Source organism: Salmo trutta, chromosome 16 (assembly GCF_901001165.1).
Source record: "Salmo trutta chromosome 16, fSalTru1.1, whole genome shotgun sequence".
Lineage (NCBI taxonomy): Eukaryota > Metazoa > Chordata > Actinopteri > Salmoniformes > Salmonidae > Salmo > Salmo trutta.
This window is the reverse complement of record NC_042972.1, coordinates 35936715-35956070: the sequence shown is the minus strand read 5'-3', so window position 1 is coordinate 35956070 and position 19356 is coordinate 35936715. Positions and strand designations below refer to the sequence as shown.

Below are 19356 nucleotides of genomic sequence, written 5' to 3'. Positions count from 1 at the left end.
AGGGCTGGCACAATTACTGTATAACCGTGTAACCGACAGTTACGAATGAAGACCGTCGTGAAAATAAATTGACCGTCATAACTGTTTTTGGAAGGAACAAGTGACTGAAGATGGGACGGCCTGGCATTCGTGCGGTTGAGTCCGTTACTGCGGTAACATGGACTCTTAAAAATGTGATGAAACGTTGTTGTTCCTTACTGAAACAAACAAGGTGTTGTAGCAAATTAGTCTTCAGTTGCCTAGGCAACACCCCCCACAATTCAGCAGCACACATAGAAATAAAAGAATGCTGTTCATCGACTACAGCTCAGCATTTAACACCATAGTACCCTCCAAACTCGTCATTAAGCTCGAGACCCTGGGTCTCGAACCCGCCCTGTGCAACTGGGTCCTGGACTTCCTGACGGGCCGCCCCCAGGTGGTGAGGGTAGGTAACAACATCTCCACCCCGCTGATCCTCAACACTGGGGCCCCACAAGGGTGCGTTCTCAGCCCTCTCCTGTACTCCCTGTTCACCCATGGCTGCGTGGCCATGCACGCCTCCAACTAAATCCTCAAGTTTACAAACAACACTACAGTGGTAGGCTTGATTACCAACAACGACGAGACAGCCTACAGGGAGGAGCTGAGGGCCCTCGGAGTGTGGTGTCAGGAAAAATAACCTCACACTCAATGTCAACGAAACAAAGGAGATGATCATGGACTTCAGGAAACAGCAGAGGGAGCAGCCCCCTATCCACATCGACGGGACAGTAGTGGAGAAGGTGGGAAGTTTTAAGTTCCTCGGCGTACACATCACGGACAAACTGAATGGTCCACCCACACAGACAGTGTGGTGAAGAAGGCGCAACAGCGCCTCTTCAACCTCAGGAGGCTGAAGAAATTCGGCTTGTCACCAAAAACACTCAAAAACATTTACAGATGCACAATCGAGAGCATCCTGTCGGGCTGTATCACCGCCTGGTACGGCAACTGCTCCACCCACAACCATAAGGCTCTCCAGAGGGTGGTGAGGTCTGCACAACGCATCACTGGGGGCAAACTACCTGCCCTCCAAGACACCTACACCACCCGATGTCACAGGAAGGCCAAAAAGATCATCAAGGACAACAACCACCCGAGCCACTGCCTGTTCACCCCGCTATCATCCAGAAGGCGAGGTCAGTACAGGTGCATCAAAGCGGGGACCGAGAGACTGAAAAACAGCTTCTATCTCAAGGACATCAGACTGTTCAACAGCCGTCACTAACATTGAGGGGCTGCTGCCAACATACTGACTCATCTCTAGCCACTTTAATAATGGAAAAATTGATGTAGTAAATGTATCACTAGCCACTTTAAACAATGCCACTTTATATAATGTTTACATACCCTACGTTACTCATCTCATATGTATATACTGTACTCTATACCATCACCTGCATCTTGCCTATGCCGATCGGGCATCACTCATTCATATATTTTTATGTACATATTCTTATTCATTCCTTTACACTTGTGTGTGTATAAGGCAATTGTTTTGAAATTGTTAGGTTAGATTACTTGTTAGATATTACTGCATGGTCGGAACTAGAAGCACAAGCATTTCGCTACACTCGCATTAACATCTGCTAACCATGTGTATGTGACCAATAAAATGTGATTTGATTTTGATTTGATTTGATTTAAAATGAATAGAACCGGTTTGGAACCTCTAACCCTGTCAATTTCATTCTATTTCTACTGCAGGCACATGCAGTCAGGAGTGGAGAGAGGAGAAAATGTGCGTTTGGTTGGCAAATTACCGTCATACAAAATTCCATGACCGTCACAGCCCTGTGCGTGTGTTTGTGTGTGTATGTGTTTTCCATCACAGAGGACTTCTATGGCATGTTACAAAATATCTGGTGGAGTGTTGGTTGGGGCCACTAAGTCATCCTTGTGCTTTTTTTCCCCGGCCCCAGAAAAACGACAATCCATGTTTCATAAAAAAATTGGAGGCCTATGTTTTCACTGTTTGGTCTATAATATGTTCTCAAAGGTCATATAACACCAGTCATTCACAAGTACTAAACATATTGCGTACCAGGATGCTTGATTAAAGGCAATCTGTTTCTTATACATGATGTGTCTGATTCATCATTATCAACCTCTCCCTCAACCTCTCTCTCTCCCTCTCGCTCCCTCTTTCTCTCGCTCCCTTTCCCTCGACCTCTCTCCCTCTCCCTCTCGCTCCCTCAACCTCTCTCTCTTCCTCTCCCTCTTCCTCTCCCTCTCTCTCTCCCCCTTCTCCCTCTCGTTCCCTCTTCCTCTCCCATCGCGCTCTCTCGCTCTCTCTTTTTCTCTCTCTGCAGTGGTAGACTTTCTCAGCCCTGATATCTGACTCTCCTTAAGGAAGCAGTCGTTCAGTGCTCCCCATCTCTCCTTAAGGAAGCAGTCGTTCAGTGCTCCCCATCTCTCCTTAAGGAAGCAGTCATTCAGTGCTCCCCATCTCTCCTTAAGGAAGCAGTCGTTCAGTGCTCCCCATCTCTCCTTAAGGAAGCAGTCGTTCAGTGCTCCCCATCTCTCCTTAAGGAAGCAGTCGTTCAGTGCTCCCCATCCCTCCTTAAGGAAGTAGTCGTTCAGTGCTCCCCATCTCTCCTTAAGGAAGCAGTCGTTCAGTGCTCCCCATCTCTCCTTAAGGAAGCAGTCGTTCAGTGCTCCCCATCTCTCCTTAAGGAAGCAGTCGTTCAGTGCTCCCCATCTCTCCTTAAGGAAGCAGTCGTTCAGTGCTCCCCATCTCTCCTTAAGGAAGCAGTCGTTCAGTGCTCCCCATCTCTCCTTAAGGAAGCAGTCGTTCAGTGCTCCCCATCTTTTTCTCTCCTCCTGTCATCCTTCCTTCATCCCTTTATTCTCTGCTAATTTCACCATAAGGGCTCTATTTTAACAAACCTAATGTAATGGTATCTAAGCACTGGTGGTAGCGCTATAGGTCCAGGGGTGTGTAAGAAATATTATGAACGCAATAGCTGGCGGTAGTGTGAAAGGCTTGGGTTTTGATGAATTAACAAGTTGTAGGTGTGATGAGGGCTTGGCCACTCACTGTCCAATCAACGCGTCCCATGGCTTAATACTGCATGCGTTTGTCTCAAGCTCTGTAGTTAATTTACGGTCTTTGCATTGTCATCAACTCCAATTCGGCTGCGGGCATGGAATATTCTCATCCTAGTCCATTGTGGATTGATATTACAGTTTATTAAATGGCATAGGCTACAGTAACGAGTGACTGCAACAGTACAAAAACAAAAAGAACATCCAGTGTTTGTTCAATATGTTTGGAGTTTTGACAGTCAACATTGTGGTAATTGGCTTCAACAAGTATAGGCCTTTATGCATCGCACTTCTTTCTCAACAACAACAAAAAATACTAGGTGCCCTCCTGTAAATTGTATCTGAGGCACTTTGTCAATAAGCAAGATATAGCCCAGGCCTACTGTTGATATGGCGTTATAGGAATGAACATTTTGAATAGCCTACAGTATGTTTGGAGGAGCGCGTCTTTGGTAACCAGACAAGATGGCTCTTTGGAGGCTCTTTCGGAAAGTACTCAGACCCCTTGACTTTTTCCACATTTTGTTACCTTACAGCCTTATTCTAAAATATATTAAATTGTTTTTTCCCCTCATCAATCTACACACAATACCCCATAATGACAAAGCAAAAACTGTCTTTTAGACATTTATTTATTACAAATAAAAAACTGAAATATCAGTACTTTGTTGAAGCATTTTTGGCAGCGATTACAGCATCAAGTCTTTTTGGGTATGACGCTACAAGAAAATAGTAAAAATAAATACACACACAATACACACAATAAATACACAATAAATACACACACACACATATATATGTATATATGTGTATATATATATGTATATATGTATGTATTTATATGTGTGTAGGTATGCATGTGTGTATATATATATATGTATATATACATGTATATATGTATATATATGCATCTGTAAATATACACTGCTCAAAAAAATAAAGGGAACACTAAAATAACACATCCTAGATCTGAATAAATGAAATAATCTTATTAAATACTTTTTTCTTTACATAGTTGAATGTGCTGACAACAAAATCACACAAAAATAATCAATGGAAATCCAATTTATCAACCCATGGAGGTCTGGATTTGGAGTCACACTCAAAATTAAAGTGGAAAACCACACTACAGGCTGATCCAACTTTGATGTAATGTCCTTAAAACAAGTCAAAATGAGGCTCAGTAGTGTGTGTGGCCTCCACGTGCCTGTATGACCTCCCTACAACGCTTGGGCATGCTCCTGATGAGGTGGCGGATGGTCTCCTGAGGGATCTCCTCCCAGACCTGGACTAAAGCATCCGCCAACTCCTGGACAGTCTGTGGTGCAACGTGGCGTTGGTGGATGGAGCGAGACATGATGTCCCAGATGTGCTCAATTGGATTCAGGTCTGGGGAACGGGCGGGCCAGTCCATAGCATCAATGCCTTCCTCTTGCAGGAACTGCTGACACACTCCAGCCACATGAGGTCTAGCATTGTCTTGCATTAGGAGGAACCCAGGGCCAACCGCACCAGCATATGGTCTCACAAGGGGTCTGAGGATCTCATCTCGGTACCTAATGGCAGTCAGGCTACCTCTGGCGAGCACATGGAGGGCTGTGCGGCCCCCCAAAGAAATGCCACCCCACACCATGACTGACCCACCTCCAAACCGGTCATGCTGGAGGATGTTGCAGGCAGCAGAACGTTCTCCACGGCGTCTCCAGACTCTGTCACGTCTGTCACGTGCTCAGTGTGAACCTGCTTTCATCTGTGAAGAGCACAGGGCACCAGTGGCGAATTGCCAATCTTGGTGTTCTCTGGCAAATGCCAAACGTCCTGCACGGTGTTGGGCTGTAAGCACAACCCCCACCTGTGGACGTCGGGCCCTCATACCACCCTCATGGAGTCTGTTTCTGACCGTTTGAGCAGACACATGCACATTTGTGGCCTGCTGGAGGTCATTTTGCAGGGCTCTGGCAGTGCTCCTCCTGCTCCTCCTTGCACAAAGGCGGAGGTAGCGGTCCTGCTGCTGGGTTGTTGCCCTCCTACGGCCTCCTCCACGTCTCCTGATGTACTGGCCTGTCTCCTGGTAGCGCCTCCATGCTCTGGACACTACGCTGACAGACACAGCAAACCTTCTTCCCACAGCTCGCATTGATGTGCCATCCTGGATGAGCTGCACTACCTGAGCCACTTGTGTGGGTTGTAGACTCCGTCTCATGCTACCACTAGAGTGAAAGCACCGCCAGCATTCAAAAGTGACCAAAACATCAGCCAGGAAGCATAGGAACTGAGAAGTGGTCTGTGGTCACCACCTGCAGAACCACTCCTTTATAGGGGGTGTCTTGCTAATTGCCTATAATTTCCACCTGTTGTCTATTCCACTTGCACAACAGCATGTGAAATGTATTGTCAATCAGTGTTGCTTCCTAAGTGGACAGTTTGATTTCACAGAAGTGTGATTGACTTGGAGTTACATTGTGTTGTTTAAGTGTTCCCTTTATTTTTTTGAGCAGTGTGTATGTATATATATATATATATATATATATATATATATATATATATATATATATACACATACATACATGTATATAATTTATAAGTCCGAAAATGGATGTAGCAACTACAAACAATGATTGATAGGCAGCTTAAACGTATTGAATTCAACCCTTACATGGTTAAAATACACATTTATATTTGTGAACAGACATCCACAACAACCACAATCTGTAAGGCGCAAACAGCTAAATGAGAGAGCAGCAGTGTGATTCACATCAATGCACTATGTAGATATCAATAATAAGTGATATCTGTATCGCCTTAGACTACACCACTGCTGTCATCCTTAGCTCCAAGTGTTTATTCAAGTTGGATAATCTTTGGATGCTGACAGCAGTCGCACAGCTTGGACTGTAGCCTACAAAGCCTATTCCTGCACTTTTCCCGTGATCCATCAAACACATTTGCTCAGGTGGAACAAACTTAAACTTCCGCCTTTTTCAATGCTGATTTGAATGTCATTGAGAAAACAGAGAAGTGTCAAAGATTGATTTTCCACAAACATTATTTCTGAATTTAAAAGTTATCCTCGAAGTAGTCATCTAGTTTTTCAAAAGTATCTGTAATCTGATTACAATATTTTAGCTGGTAACGTAACGGATTACAGTTACCGTATTTTTGTAATCCCTTACATGTAATCTGTTACTCCCCAACCCTGATCATTACAGTCTATAAATTGCACATATAGGCTGTGACTTACTCAGAATATTATTTATTTTTTTTACAAAAAATGACTTATGAGAGCCTTTGAATTTATTTTTAGAATACATTTTTAAAAACAGTAGTTTGGCCAGTCTATGTCTTCTGTCTCATGTGATGGTGTCTGGAGAGCCGCCCAGCAGCAGAGAATATCCTCTCTACACTTGCAGAGCCACTGGGGATGCTAAACACCCTTTTGGCCACTCTTGCCAGGCTGGGCAGAGATTACGAGATTATATTTTTATATATATATATGTATACTGTAGGTAGGCCCAAAGGTTTTTAGGCAAAAAAAAAGCTCCTTGAACATGGGAATATTCCATGCCTGGCGGGTAGGAGCGTTGGACCAGTAACCGAAAGGTTGAGGGACCGAATCCCCGAGCTGACAAGGTAAAAATCTGACGTTCTTCCCCTGAGCGAGGCTGTTAACCCACTGTTACCTGGGCGCCGAAGACGGGGATGTTGATTTAATGCAGCCCTCTGCACCTCTCTGATTTGGGTTGGGATGGGTTAAATGTGGAAGACACGTTTCAGTTGAATGCATTCAGTTGTACAACTGACCTGGTATCCCCTTTCCCCCTATTGGGCCAAAATCAATTATGGCCTATTGTATAGATAATAGAACTGTAACGCCCTGGCCATAGAGAGGGGTTTTGTTCTTTATTTTGGTTAGGCCAGGGTGTTACATTGGGTGGGCGTTCTATGTTCTTTTTTCTCGGTTGGTTTGTTTCGTTGATTTTGGCCGTGTGGCTTCCAATTAGGCACAGCTGTAGTTTGTTGTTGCTGATTGGGAGTCACACATAAGTAGCCTGTTTTTCCTTTGGGTTTTTGTGGGTGATTGTTTCTGTCTAGTGTTTTCTGTTTAAAGTATTTCCTGACAGGACTGTTTTGCTGTCGTCTTTTGTTTATTTTTGTAGTGTTCTCTTTTTCAATTAAATTTCAAGATGAACACACATCCTCCGCTGCACCTTGGTTTCATTACTACGACAGCCGTTACAGAATCACCCACCAAGAAACGGACCAAGTAGCAGCGCAAGGAGAAGAACCAGGAGAGGAGCTATCGAGAGTCGTTGAATTGGGAGGAATTGCTGGACCATGGGCTCAAGCTGGGGAGTATCGCCGCCCGCAGTGGGAGATCGAGGCGGCGATAGCTGAGAGGCGCTGGTATGAAGCGAGGGAGCGCAACAGGCACGAGAGGCAGCCCCCCAAAAAAATGTTTGGGGGGGCACACGGGGTGATTGGCGGCATCAGGCGGTAGACCTGAGCCAACTCCCCGTGCTTACCGGAAGCAGCGTGGTACTGGTAAGGCACCGTGTTATGCTGTGAAGCGCATGGTGTCTCCAGTGCGCTTCATAGCCCGGTGCGCTATAGGCCAGCCCCCCGCAAGTGCCATGCGAGTGCAGGCATCGAGCCAGGACGGATTGTGCCAGCTCAGCGCGTCTGGTCTCCAGTGTGTCTTTTCGGTCCAGGTTATCCTGCACCGGCTCTGCGCACTGTGTCTCCAGGACGCTGGGAGGGCCCAGTTCGCCCAATGCCTGCGCTCCACCCGTGCCGGGCCAAAGTGAGAATTCAGCCTGGAGTGTGGGTAAAGAGCCTACGTACCAGAACTCCAGTGCTCCCCCACAGCCCGGTTTATCCTGTGCCTCCTCCACGGACCAGGCCTCCAGGGGGTCTCCCCATCCTGGTCAAGCCTGTGCCTCCTCCACGGACCAGGTCTCCAGTGGGTCTCCCCATCCTGGTCAGTCCTGTACCTCCTCCACGGACCAGGCCTCCAGTGGGTCTCCCCATCCTGGGCAGTCCTGTACCTCCTCCACGGACCAGGCCTCCAGTGGGTCTCCCCAGCCTGGTGAGTCCAGTGCCTGCGCCGCCAGAGCCGCCCGCCAGTCCGGAGCCGCCAGAGCCGCCCTCCAGTCCGGAGCCGCCAGAGCCGCCCGCCAGTCCGTAGCCGCCAGAGCCGCCCTCCAGTCCGGAGCCGCCAGAGCCGCCCGCCAGTCCGTAGCCGCCAGAGCCGCCCGCCAGTCCGGAGCCGCCAGAGCCGCCCTCCAGTCCGGAGCCGCCAGAGCCGCCCGCCAGTCCGGAGCCGCCAGAGCCGCCCGCCAGTCCGGAGCCGCCAGAGCCGCCCGCCAGTCCGGAGCCGCCAGAGCCGCCCGCCTGTCCGGAGCCGCCAGAGCCGCCCGCCAGCCCGGTGAGTCCTGTGCCTGCACCCAGGGCCAGGCCTCCTTCATGTCTCTCCAGCCTGGTGAGTCCTGTGCCTGCGCCCAGGGCCAGGCCTCCTTCATGTCTCCCCAGTCTGGTGAATCCTGGGTCAGTGCCGCCGGAGCCGCCCTCCAGCCCGGAGCTGCCAGGGTCGCCCGCCAGCCGGGCGCAGCCAGGGACGCCCGCCAACCGGGCGCAACCAGAATCGCCCGCCAGCTGGGCGCAGCCAGGGTCGCCCGCCAACCGGGCGCAGCCAGGGTCGCACGCCAGCCGGGCGCAACCAGAATCGCCCGCCAGCCGGGCGCAGTCAGGGTCGCCCACCAGTCCTCCGGCGCGGCCAGGGGCGCCACCTAAGTGGGCGATGCCGAGGGTGGAGCGGAGGCCACGTCCCGCACCTGAGCCGCCGCCGTAAGAAGGCCCACCCGGACCCTCCCCTTCAGAGTCAGGTTTTGCGGCCGGAGTCCGCACCTTTGGGGGGGTACTGTAACGCCCTGGCCATAGAGAGGGGTTTTTGTTCTTTATTTTGGTTAGGACAGGGTGTTACATTGGGTGGGCGTTCTATGTTCTTTTTTCTAGGTTGGTTTGTTTCGTTGATTTTGGCCGTGTGGCTTCCAATTAGGCACAGCTGTAGTTTGTTGTTGCTGATTGGGAGTCACACATAAGTAGCCTGTTTTTCCTTTGGGTTTTTGTGGGTGATTGTTTCTGTCTAGTGTTTTCTGTGTAGAGTATTTCCTGACAGGACTGTTTTGCTGTCGTCTTTTGTTTATTTTTGTAGTGTTCTCTTTTTCAATTAAATTTCAAGCTGAACACACATCCTCCGCTGCACCTTGGTTTCATTACTACGACAGCCGTTACAAGAACATAATGAACGAAACGTTTAAGAGATCAGATTTTTAGTTTATAAATACTTTGCTACAATGACACACTTAGTTATCTACCCACCTTGTTCTTTATTTTAGCATGTGCAAATAGTAAGTACTGTACACCATCATACTTTTGGGATTTCAGATTCCACAATGATTATTTTGTTGTGGACACTACATCACCTCACTCCCTCTCTTGCTCTTGGTACCTTCTCATCTTTGTAAGTCACCTTGATTTAGCACCTGTGTGTTTTATCAGTTTCTTTATGAAAATATTTAGTGAACTCCATGACAGTAGCTAATGCAAGGGGCTACAGCAGCACACAAGAATACTACAAATGCATGCTGGGGCGAGCAGAATCCTACTCACGTGCTAATTACGTCACTTTTGTTTTGAGCAGACTTCGACATGGGCTTTGAACAGGGCACCTGGCTCATGCCCGGGAGGCAGCCTGGGTCCAAAACCAATGCAAGCAAAGCACCCCTCAATGAAGGGAAGTGGGAGGAGGGGCGATTTGCATGTGGAGCTTGGCATCATTTGTTTACATGATTGTAATCCAACCTTTATTTTTTCCTTGTGACGACGCACTGAGGTTCCAAACTCCGTTTTAGACGAGACTGACTTTATGACCAAATTATCCTATTTACACTGTAGTATATTTTGACAATATAATAAATGTTTATGACTCATATCAATGACACACAGGCCATTTTCAAAGGGCTTAGTTGCTTTTTAGAGTCAAATATCCTGACCAGCGAAAACTGAAATTGGGACTTTGACGCACGTTTTAAAGAACACACCTCAGATATTGTGATATAGTGTGAGCCCTTCCACCTCAGCACAAACAAGCTCATATAAGACAGGTAAATGATCAATCCTGGTGCTAGGGTTTGAAAATAGAAGAGCGCTGCATTAACAGGTCCAAATTGCAAACGAGCGTGCATTTGACAGTTGTACAGGCTTAACACCAGCCGAAAATAGAGCCCTAAGTATCACTCAGCCATAGATAGAGTGCGTGCTTTTGTGTGTCCTTGTTTGAGAAAAAGTGCTGATTGAGGAGCAGTCTTTAAAAAGAGAACAATGTGTAAGTCCCTCTAGATGCTGGGCTTTATTGTGATTGACAGTTCCAGCACACTTTCCTCTAATGTGATTGGTCCAGGAAGTGTAGTGTTAATTATCTTTCCACCAATCCCAGGAGGACTGAGACACTAAACACACGCACAGACAAACACAGGGGTTTACAAGTCAATTACACCACGACAAGATTAGCCAATTCTCCTATCCTATCTATAATAGTGACTCGAGGCGCACACACACACACACACGCGGTGTGTTCAGATGTTGTAAAGGGGGTTGTGTCACTTGCGTGTCTCAGGGTTTGGCTTCATTTAAATGCCTAAGTGTATGACGTAGGCTAAAACTGTAAAACCTAACACGCACATTTACACACACTTCTAATACAAGAGTGTGTTTATTCTATTTCTGCAGTACACACATACTTACTGAAGGTCATTCTCCCTGAGCTGTAAAGACAGTAACTGGATGTGTTTGACTGACTGTTCTAAAGTGACTCATCTGGCTCTAAAATACAGTGAATGTGTACTTGTGTGTTGATATTGTGCGTGTGAGTTTTGTTGTCTGTTCGATGTGGAATCTAGAATTGATTTCCTTAGAGAGTTTGGGTCTGTCAGACTGTAGTACAACATCCTACATACACACAGAGAACGAGAAACACACACACCAACACACCACACACACATACACTTTTCAGTCCAGCATATTGCTTTCATCCCTTAATCCCAAACTGCTTAAGGAAGCCAAGGAGAGAAATCCCTTTACAATGTCTGAGCTCAGCATTGCTTGGCAACGACTCACAGTCTAACTCAGAAATACCAACACACTCACACATCTCACACATCGGATTGTGGTTTGTGGTAGACAAAATGGCCTTTTCCGGACTTCCAGAAGATTTTCCAGCTTCAATATGTAGCCTTTGAGTGTGTATTAGAGAGATGGAGACACAGAGAGAGATAGCAGCAGTAGTTGTCCTCTGTGTGAGCCCTTCCTACTCAAGACCTGCCATAGAATAACCAACACGATACCTGGAACTTCATTTCCCATCAGGCCTCAGTACTGCTCCAGTTCTCTCAGGGGTAACCATGGTCCATGGAACCACAACAAGCACTAAAGCCATCTGGATCTTTTATGAACTAGTCTGCAGGGCACCATGACATCATTCAACACACTCAGAATTACAGCTCAAATACAAAGCCATGATGTTGGTTGATTATTCTGTGTGAAAGGATGATAGATAAAGAGTGTAGGGTTGGAGGGGAGAATGAACAACACTCATCTCTGATCAAGGATGCGTGTTTTCAATCCCCTTTTGTTTATTCTCAAGCGTTTATGAATCTAAGCTTCTCCCAATTGCTTTTTCCTGACTTGCACGAGAAGCTGATAGGGACAGAGGGAGGAGAGGAGAGGAGAGAGGGAGCAGCTAAAAGGATGAGGTGGAGGGGGGGTGTTGAGGCTTTTGCTCTGATTGGAAGAGACAGTGAGAGACAGTGAGATGGAACATCTGTTTGTAGGTTTCCACTGGCCTCCAGTGAAAAACAATGGTAAAATGAAAGCACTGACCCTTTTTTCCCTTTCCTCTCCCTTCTTCTTTTCCTTCCTCTTTCTTCTCTGCGTTACCAGTCAGGGTAATCTGAAAACCATACTCTGTGTGTGTTTGTGGGGTGTTTGTGTTCATGTGAAATCCAAACTCAGTGACTCAGGACAGAACAGAATAGTCATTATAGAGACGGGAGCACAGACACTTGTCTTTGTCACATTTTGTGTGTGTGTATGCATGTGTGTGTGTGTGTGGCCTAGCCCACGTAGGCTGAGAGGAGCAGCTGTTTTGATTAGTTTTAGTACTGAGGGCTTCTCCAAACTCATAACACCACGCAAGACTGCAGTCTCACTGCTACAGGGCCCACCCAGTCTAGAGACCCACCACACTGCGTGTTTCTCTCTCCGTATGTGTGTGTGTGTGTGTGTCCATGGGTCTATCTATGTGTGCGTGTCTGCGTGTCTGAGTATTAAAAGCTGCAGGGTAGTGGAGTTGGATCAGAGCCAGAGACTCAGGAATCTGCCAACAGAGTGCCAAGAGACATGCAGTAATACACACACACACACACACCCCTTCTCTCTCAGCCCTATCCCCTAAGTAACAAGAATCAACATTAGAGAACAGAGAGGTGGGTTTTAACAGACTAGTGTATGTGTCACTGCTCCTGTATTATGCCATGTAATGCCATTATTTCCCCCTGTATGTATAGTAAGTATTCATCTGTTCATCTCACAACTGGGACACTTTGTCAGGTTCTGACTGACACTGTGCTGTTTAGAGGAAAGGATCCTGGTGATTGGACATAAATACCCTAAGTAAAGTGGCGATAGAAAACACAGTATCTCCCTGGTGTGGTGCAGGTGAAATAGTGGGGCCTGTGGTGCAGGTGAAATGGTGGGGCCTGTGGTGCAGGTGAAATGGTGGGGCCTGTGGTGCATGTGAAATGGTGGGGCCCGTGGTGCAGGTGAAATGGTGGGGCCCGTTGTGCAGGTGAAATGGCGGGGCCCGTTGTGCAGGTGAAATGGTGGGACCCGTTGTGCAGGTGAAATGGTGGGGCCCGTGGTGCAGGTGAATTGGTGCTTGGCATGTGGTGCAGGTTAAATGGTGGGGCCTGTGGTGCAGGTGAAATGATGGCGCCCATGGTGCAGGTGAAATGGTGGGGTCTGTGGTGCAGTTAAAATGGTGGGGCCTGTGGTGCACGTGAAATGGTGTTTTGCCCGTGGTGCAGGTGAAATGATGAGGCTAATGGTGCACGTGAAATGGTGGGGCCTGTGGTGCAGGTGAAATGGTGTTTGGCCTGTGGTGCAGGTTAAATGGTGGGGCCTGTGGTGCAGGTGAAATGGTGGGGCCTGTGGTGCAGGTGAAAAAGGGTGTGGGATAAACATGTGATGTGAATGTGAAAGGTTCTACAAGCGCTGTCTGTAGAACAGTAAATTCTTTAGAAAATGTGAAATCATCAATCTTATCTTCTGTTTTTTTTCCCCAGGAGTTTGCCACTCTGACCAAGGAGCTGAACGTGTGTCGGGAACAACTGCTGGAGAAAGAAGAGGAGATATCTGAACTGAAAGCTGAGAGGAACAACACCAGGGTAAGAGTGAGTGCGTGCGTTACTGAGTGTATAATATGTGTATAACATGTGTGATGTCTCTGCTCTAGCTTCTCTTGGAACACCTGGAGTGTCTGGTGTCTCGTCACGAGCGCAGTCTTAGGATGACGGTGGTGAAGAGACAAGCTCCTCCTCCCTCTGGGGTCTCCAGCGAGGTGGAGGTCCTCAAGGCCCTCAAGTCCCTGTTCGAACACCATAAAGCCCTGGACGAGAAGGTGTGTGTGTACCTTTATCTCACTGAAAACCCAGGCTTTTATTCCAACCCAAACTAACACTGTGGTTGTGTCTTACAGGTGCGTGAGAGGCTTCGGGTGGCTCTTGAGAGAGTGACTACACTAGAGGGACAGTTATCAGCCACAACTCAGGAGGTGTGTGTGTTTTTGTGTGTGTGTCCTCACCTGCCATCTGCTAATGCCCTCAGTCTGCTAGCTTTTCTGAACGACCAACACTTTTTTAATTTATTTAATTTTATTTCACCTTTATTTAACCAGGTAGGCTAGTTGAGAACAAGTTCTCATTTGCAACTGCGACCTGGCCAAGATAAAGCATAGCAATTCGACACATACAACAACACAGTTACACATGGAATAAACAAAACATACAGTCAATAATACAGTAGAACAAAAGAAAACAAAAAGTCTATATACAGTGAGTGCAAATGAGGTAAGTTAAGGCAATAAATAGGCCATGGTGGCAAAGTAATTACAATATAGCAATTTAACACTGGAATGGTAGATGTGCAGAAGATGAATGTGCAAGTACAGATACTGGGGTGCAAAGGAGCAAGATAAATAAATAAATACAGTATGGGGATGAGGTAGATAGATAGGCTGTTTACAGAAGGGCTATGTACAGGTGGAGTGATCTGTGATCACGCAACCAAGGGACAGTCTTTTCTGTTCTCTCTCTCTCTGTCTCTCTGTCTCTCTGTCTCTCTCTCTCTCTCTCTGTCTCCCTCTCTTCTGTTCTCTCTAGCTCCCTTCCTCTCTTAAGCACACACACAGAACCAAGGCACACTCTCTTTCTGTTAAAATGTCTCTTACTTGTTCATTCAATAATTTGTTCCCTCTATCTTTCTCTCTCTCCCTTTCTCCTGTCCTCATCTGTTCAACAAGAATCCATTACAAAGGCAAATTAGACTAAACATTCAGTACAAGCTGTGCTGTGCGCAGGAAAACCCAAATGGGATCCAAAGTAATAACTTGTTAGGTTCATTTTTTGGTCCTGTACTGTGTGTTGCACCTTTCACCCACTGTCTCCCCAACTCACTGGAGCCTGCATAGAATAGAATAGAACAGAATAGAATAGAACAGAAATGCAGTTTGGCAAACTGTTTGAGATAAGAATTTTAATGGCCACAATATCGCCAGGAAAACACATTGTATTTTCTTTCTCAGATTATTCTAGAAGCAGTACTAAAAGAGTATGGAAGTTTAGAGCAACGTTTAGAGAAACGTTCATTGCCCATTCTACAGAATTCCCTGAATTTTCCTGAAGTGTGTACCTGGTGCTGTGATGTTCCTGTGTGGAGCGATGGGATGGGGAGTCTAGGGCCTGCAGCAGCCAGGAACATCTGTCTCAACTGGGGACAGTCACAGCCTGTTAGAACTCTGGAACTGGAATCAGGGCTTCCATTGGTGCTGCTGTAGGAAACTGTAGAATAGATACACATAGAGAGTTGGAGAGAAAGGGAGAAAGAGATATGGAAGGACAGGTAGATAGAGGGGGCAGAGCCATCTCACTCCCACACATTCTGAGGGACCAGAGGGCCTCACCAGGACAACAATATCACATCTAATCATCTCAGCTCAGAGGTGTGTGTGTGTGTGTGTGTGTGTGTGTGTGTGTGTGTGTGTGTGTGTGTGTGTGTGTGTGTGTGTGCGCGCGCGTACTTGTTTTCCTACCTTGTCAGGTCCCCAATGTCTTAACAATTCACCCAAATGTCCCGACAAGGTAGGAAAACAATAAAAAAAATGGAAAAGTCAGAACTGTTCAAATTCTATTTTGTGTGTGTGTGTGTGTGTGTGTGTGTGTGTGTGTGTGTGTGTGTGTGTGTGTGTGTGTGTGCGCCTATGTCTCTGTGTGTGAGTCCCTGAAGAGCAATGTGATGCAGCTTTGGATCTCCTCCTTCATTCTGGCCTAAAGACAAAACATGCCTACCTACGAGCACTCAAACACAACCTAGTGTAGACAAACCTGCATCCAGAGTCAGTTAGACGCCTGCTACTCCGCCTTTCACCTAGAGGTGACCCTTTGCCCTCTGTGTGTGTGTGTGTGTGTCTGCAGCTGATCATTGTGAGGCAGAGGAAGGAGGGAGAATCTTTGGACAGGAATGACGCTACCAAACCCACCTGGAAGGTCTGTTTGTCTGTCTCCCTCCTCTCTCTTTCTCTGTCTATTGGTATGTCCATCTGTCTTTCTCGCTCTCTCTCTCACACACGCGCGCTCTCACACACACACACACACACACACACACACACACACACACACACACACACACACACACACACACACACACACACACACACACACACACACACACACACACACACATTGCTGATGAGTTAGGCTAAATGCAGAATCTACTCTGTGGTTTAATGCTCTTTTGTCATTGTGATGATTGCAATGCAGTTGAGCCTTACTGTACTACCAAAGAGCCCTGTCTTCTCTCCCTCCTAGTATTATTCTATGAAATGAGCATGTGTTATGTAACCCTGTCTGTGTCTGTCTATATCTGTCCATGGGGAATAATGAAACTTTATGTAATTAAACATGGAGGACAGTTTGTGCCTGGTCAGAAATCCCACAAGAGGGTCAGATGACCTAATTCTCTGGACAGAGGATTTATTGAGCATTAGAAACATGGTTGGACGTTTACCTGGGATGTATGGGTTCTGTTATAATGCTTTATAATCATAATAAGAGAATTAGTTGTTTCTTTCTTTGGTCAAGAGTGCTACAGTAGAACAGTGCAGTCTGCAAGCCTACCTGAGAGCTAAGCAGTTCAGTTGATATGAGTAGCATGTCTACACTGAGTGTACAAAACATTTTGAGTTGCACCCCTTTTGCCCTCAGAACATCCTCAATTCCTTGGGCCATGTATTCTACAAGGTGTCGAAAGTGTTCCACAGGGATGGTGGCCCATGTTGACTCCACAGTTGTGACAAGTTGAGAGAAGTGGTCCCTTTGCCCCTTTCGTTCTCCTCACACAGGGTGCCAGCAGCGTACTGGGTGGAGGGTAGCTGTTTTTAGCCTCTTTAGCAGCGAGTCACTTAGTCTATACCTCCCTCTAGGAAAAGCCTGCACCCTGAGAGCTAAGAGCTGAGAGAGAGAGAGAGATTTGCAGCCTTGTCCGGATTCCCCCTATTTCACAGCGCCACACTGCCCCAGAGCCATGTCAACACACTGTAGTCTAACCCCCACCCAGCCACACACGCTTCCCCTCACCACAACCCTTACCTCCTTCCTAACCCTTAGCTTAATACCTACCGACAGACTGGCAGCTCCTGGAATTATTTAAATAGACCTTGCCTAACACACCCTTTCCCAAACTCGGTCCTGCCCCCCCCCCCTGAGTGCACGTTATGTTTTTTTGCCCAAGCACTACACAGCTGATTAAAATAATCAACTCATCATCAAGCTTTGATAATTGGAATCAGCTGTGTAATATTAGGGCAAAAAACAAAACGTGCACCACTTGGGGTTAGAGAACCGAGTGTGGGAAATGTGGCCCTAGGAACTCTACAGGAAGGGACAGAGACAGACAGATACTCTTATGTTCTCTAGCTATGATATGAATGAGGAAAATCTAATAATTGGAGTCATACTGACTCTGAGTGGCAACATGTGGGTCTGTGCATGCGTATGAAGATAGATGAATAGGAGAGAGGGAGGGAGGTCCTGATAGTAAGGCTGCCCGCTGCGCTGCCTGTCTCAATGTGTCTCCCTGAAGGTTCATTAACACCACATAATTCATTTTACTTTGGGGTGAGAGAGAAACGTCAAAACAACATCTCACCACAGAAACACACAGACACACACAACACACAAACACACTACACACTACACAAACACACAAACACACCACACAAATGGTGCCTTTCTGAGTCACTAAGACCTCAAACATTAGCAGAAGAAACACTCTTCAAGTGTAAACAACATCATCATGACAACATACAACCTCCCCTTACTCTATCTATCTCTCTCTCTCTGAAAAAACAAGTGTGTGTGTGTGTGTGTGTGTGTGTGTGTGTGTGTGTGTGTGTGTGTGTGTGTGTGTGTGTGTGTGTGTGTGTGTGTGTGTGTGTGTGTGACCCTTCAGAGGCTACCTAACGGTTCCATAGACGCCCATGACGATGGCAGCAGGTCAGTGGAGCTGCAGGAGCTTCTGGATCGGACCAATCATGAGCTGGCTCAGAGCCGCGAGCGTTCGGGCACGCTCAGTACACGCGTGGCAGAGCTGGAGGCGGAGCTAGCCAACACTCGCCGAGACCTGAGTCGCAGCGAAGAGCTGTCAGTCAAACAACAGAGGGAACAGAGAGAGGTGAGTGTAATTGAGGAGATAGGAAAAGAGAAGGGGGAATCGATATGTCTCATTCATAAACATAAACACTGTTGATTGTATAGAGCTCGCCAGTGTCCAAAGGAATAGGCAAATCAAACTTCACATATGCCGAATACAACAAGTGTAGACCTTACCGGGAAATGCTTACTTACAAGAGTTAAGAAAATATTTACCAAATAAACTAAAGTAAAAAATGATAAAAAGTAACACAATAAAATAACAATAACGAGGCTATGTACAGGGGGTACCGGTACCGAGTCAATCGGCAAGGTTCTATGTTATGTTTCCTAGTATGAAGACACACACTGTATTTTCTCTCTTACTATTTGCCTGTTGTAGGGGCTGGCGCAGAGGGAGGATATGGAGGAGCGGATTACAACGTTAGAAAAACGTTACCTGGCCGCTCAGAGGGAAACCACACACATCCACGACCTCAACGACAAACTGGAGAACGAACTGGTTACCAAGGACTCTCTGCACCGACAGGTAACACACACACACACATGCTGAATAAGTCACCATCGACTGTGCATAGGTATGTATGACACATACAAACACATCTCAGGGAGTCTGGAGGGGGTCAATACTGGTTCACATGAAGAGGGGACGGGGTGAGGTAGGGCACTCACACACAGACGGGGGTGAATGATGGTTCACATGAAGAGGGGACGGGGTGAGGTAGGTGAGGTAGGGCACTCACACACAGACGGGGTCAATACTGGTTCACATGAAGAGGGGACGGGGTGAGGTAGGGCACTCACACACAGACGGGGGTGAATGATGGTTCACATGAAGAGGGGACGGGGTAAGGTAGGGCACTCACACACAGACAGGGGTCAATACTGGTTCACATGAAGAGGGGACGGGGTGAGGTAGGGCACTCACACACAGACGGGGTCAATACTGGTTCACATGAAGAGGGGACGGGGTCAGGTAGGTGAGGTAGGGCACTCACACACAGACGGGGTCAATACTGGTTCACATGAAGAGGGGACGGGGTGAGGTAGGGGACTCACACACAGACGGGGTCAATACTGGTTCACATGAAGAGGGGACGGGGTGAGGTAGGGGACTCACACACAGACGGGGGTCAATGATGGTTCATCAACCGTTCAGTTGAGGGTGAAGTTCAGTTTATCTCCACTTGAAGCCAGAGAATGTGAGGGTGACACAGAGTATCCATTACTACCTCAGAGACATCAT

At 47.2% G+C, this 19356-nt stretch overlaps 1 protein-coding gene across 11 annotated transcripts in view; it reads left to right on the top strand.

The window, feature by feature from the left end:
* The window catches only part of ppfia4 (PTPRF interacting protein alpha 4), a 110472-nt gene that overhangs the window by 63062 nt on the left and 28054 nt on the right, over positions 1 to 19356 (top strand). For 10 of the 11 annotated variants that reach the window (XM_029694183.1, XM_029694185.1, XM_029694182.1 and 7 more), the window contains exons 2-7: positions 13470 to 13571; positions 13640 to 13804; positions 13883 to 13957; positions 15876 to 15947; positions 17911 to 18132; positions 18493 to 18639. In XM_029694183.1, coding sequence (XP_029550043.1) covers positions 13470 to 13571; positions 13640 to 13804; positions 13883 to 13957; positions 15876 to 15947; positions 17911 to 18132; positions 18493 to 18639 — 783 coding nt within the window. The remainder of the gene's footprint in view (positions 1 to 13469; positions 13572 to 13639; positions 13805 to 13882; positions 13958 to 15875; positions 15948 to 17910; positions 18133 to 18492; positions 18640 to 19356) is intronic. The other variant, XM_029694186.1, reaches the window with a different exon arrangement.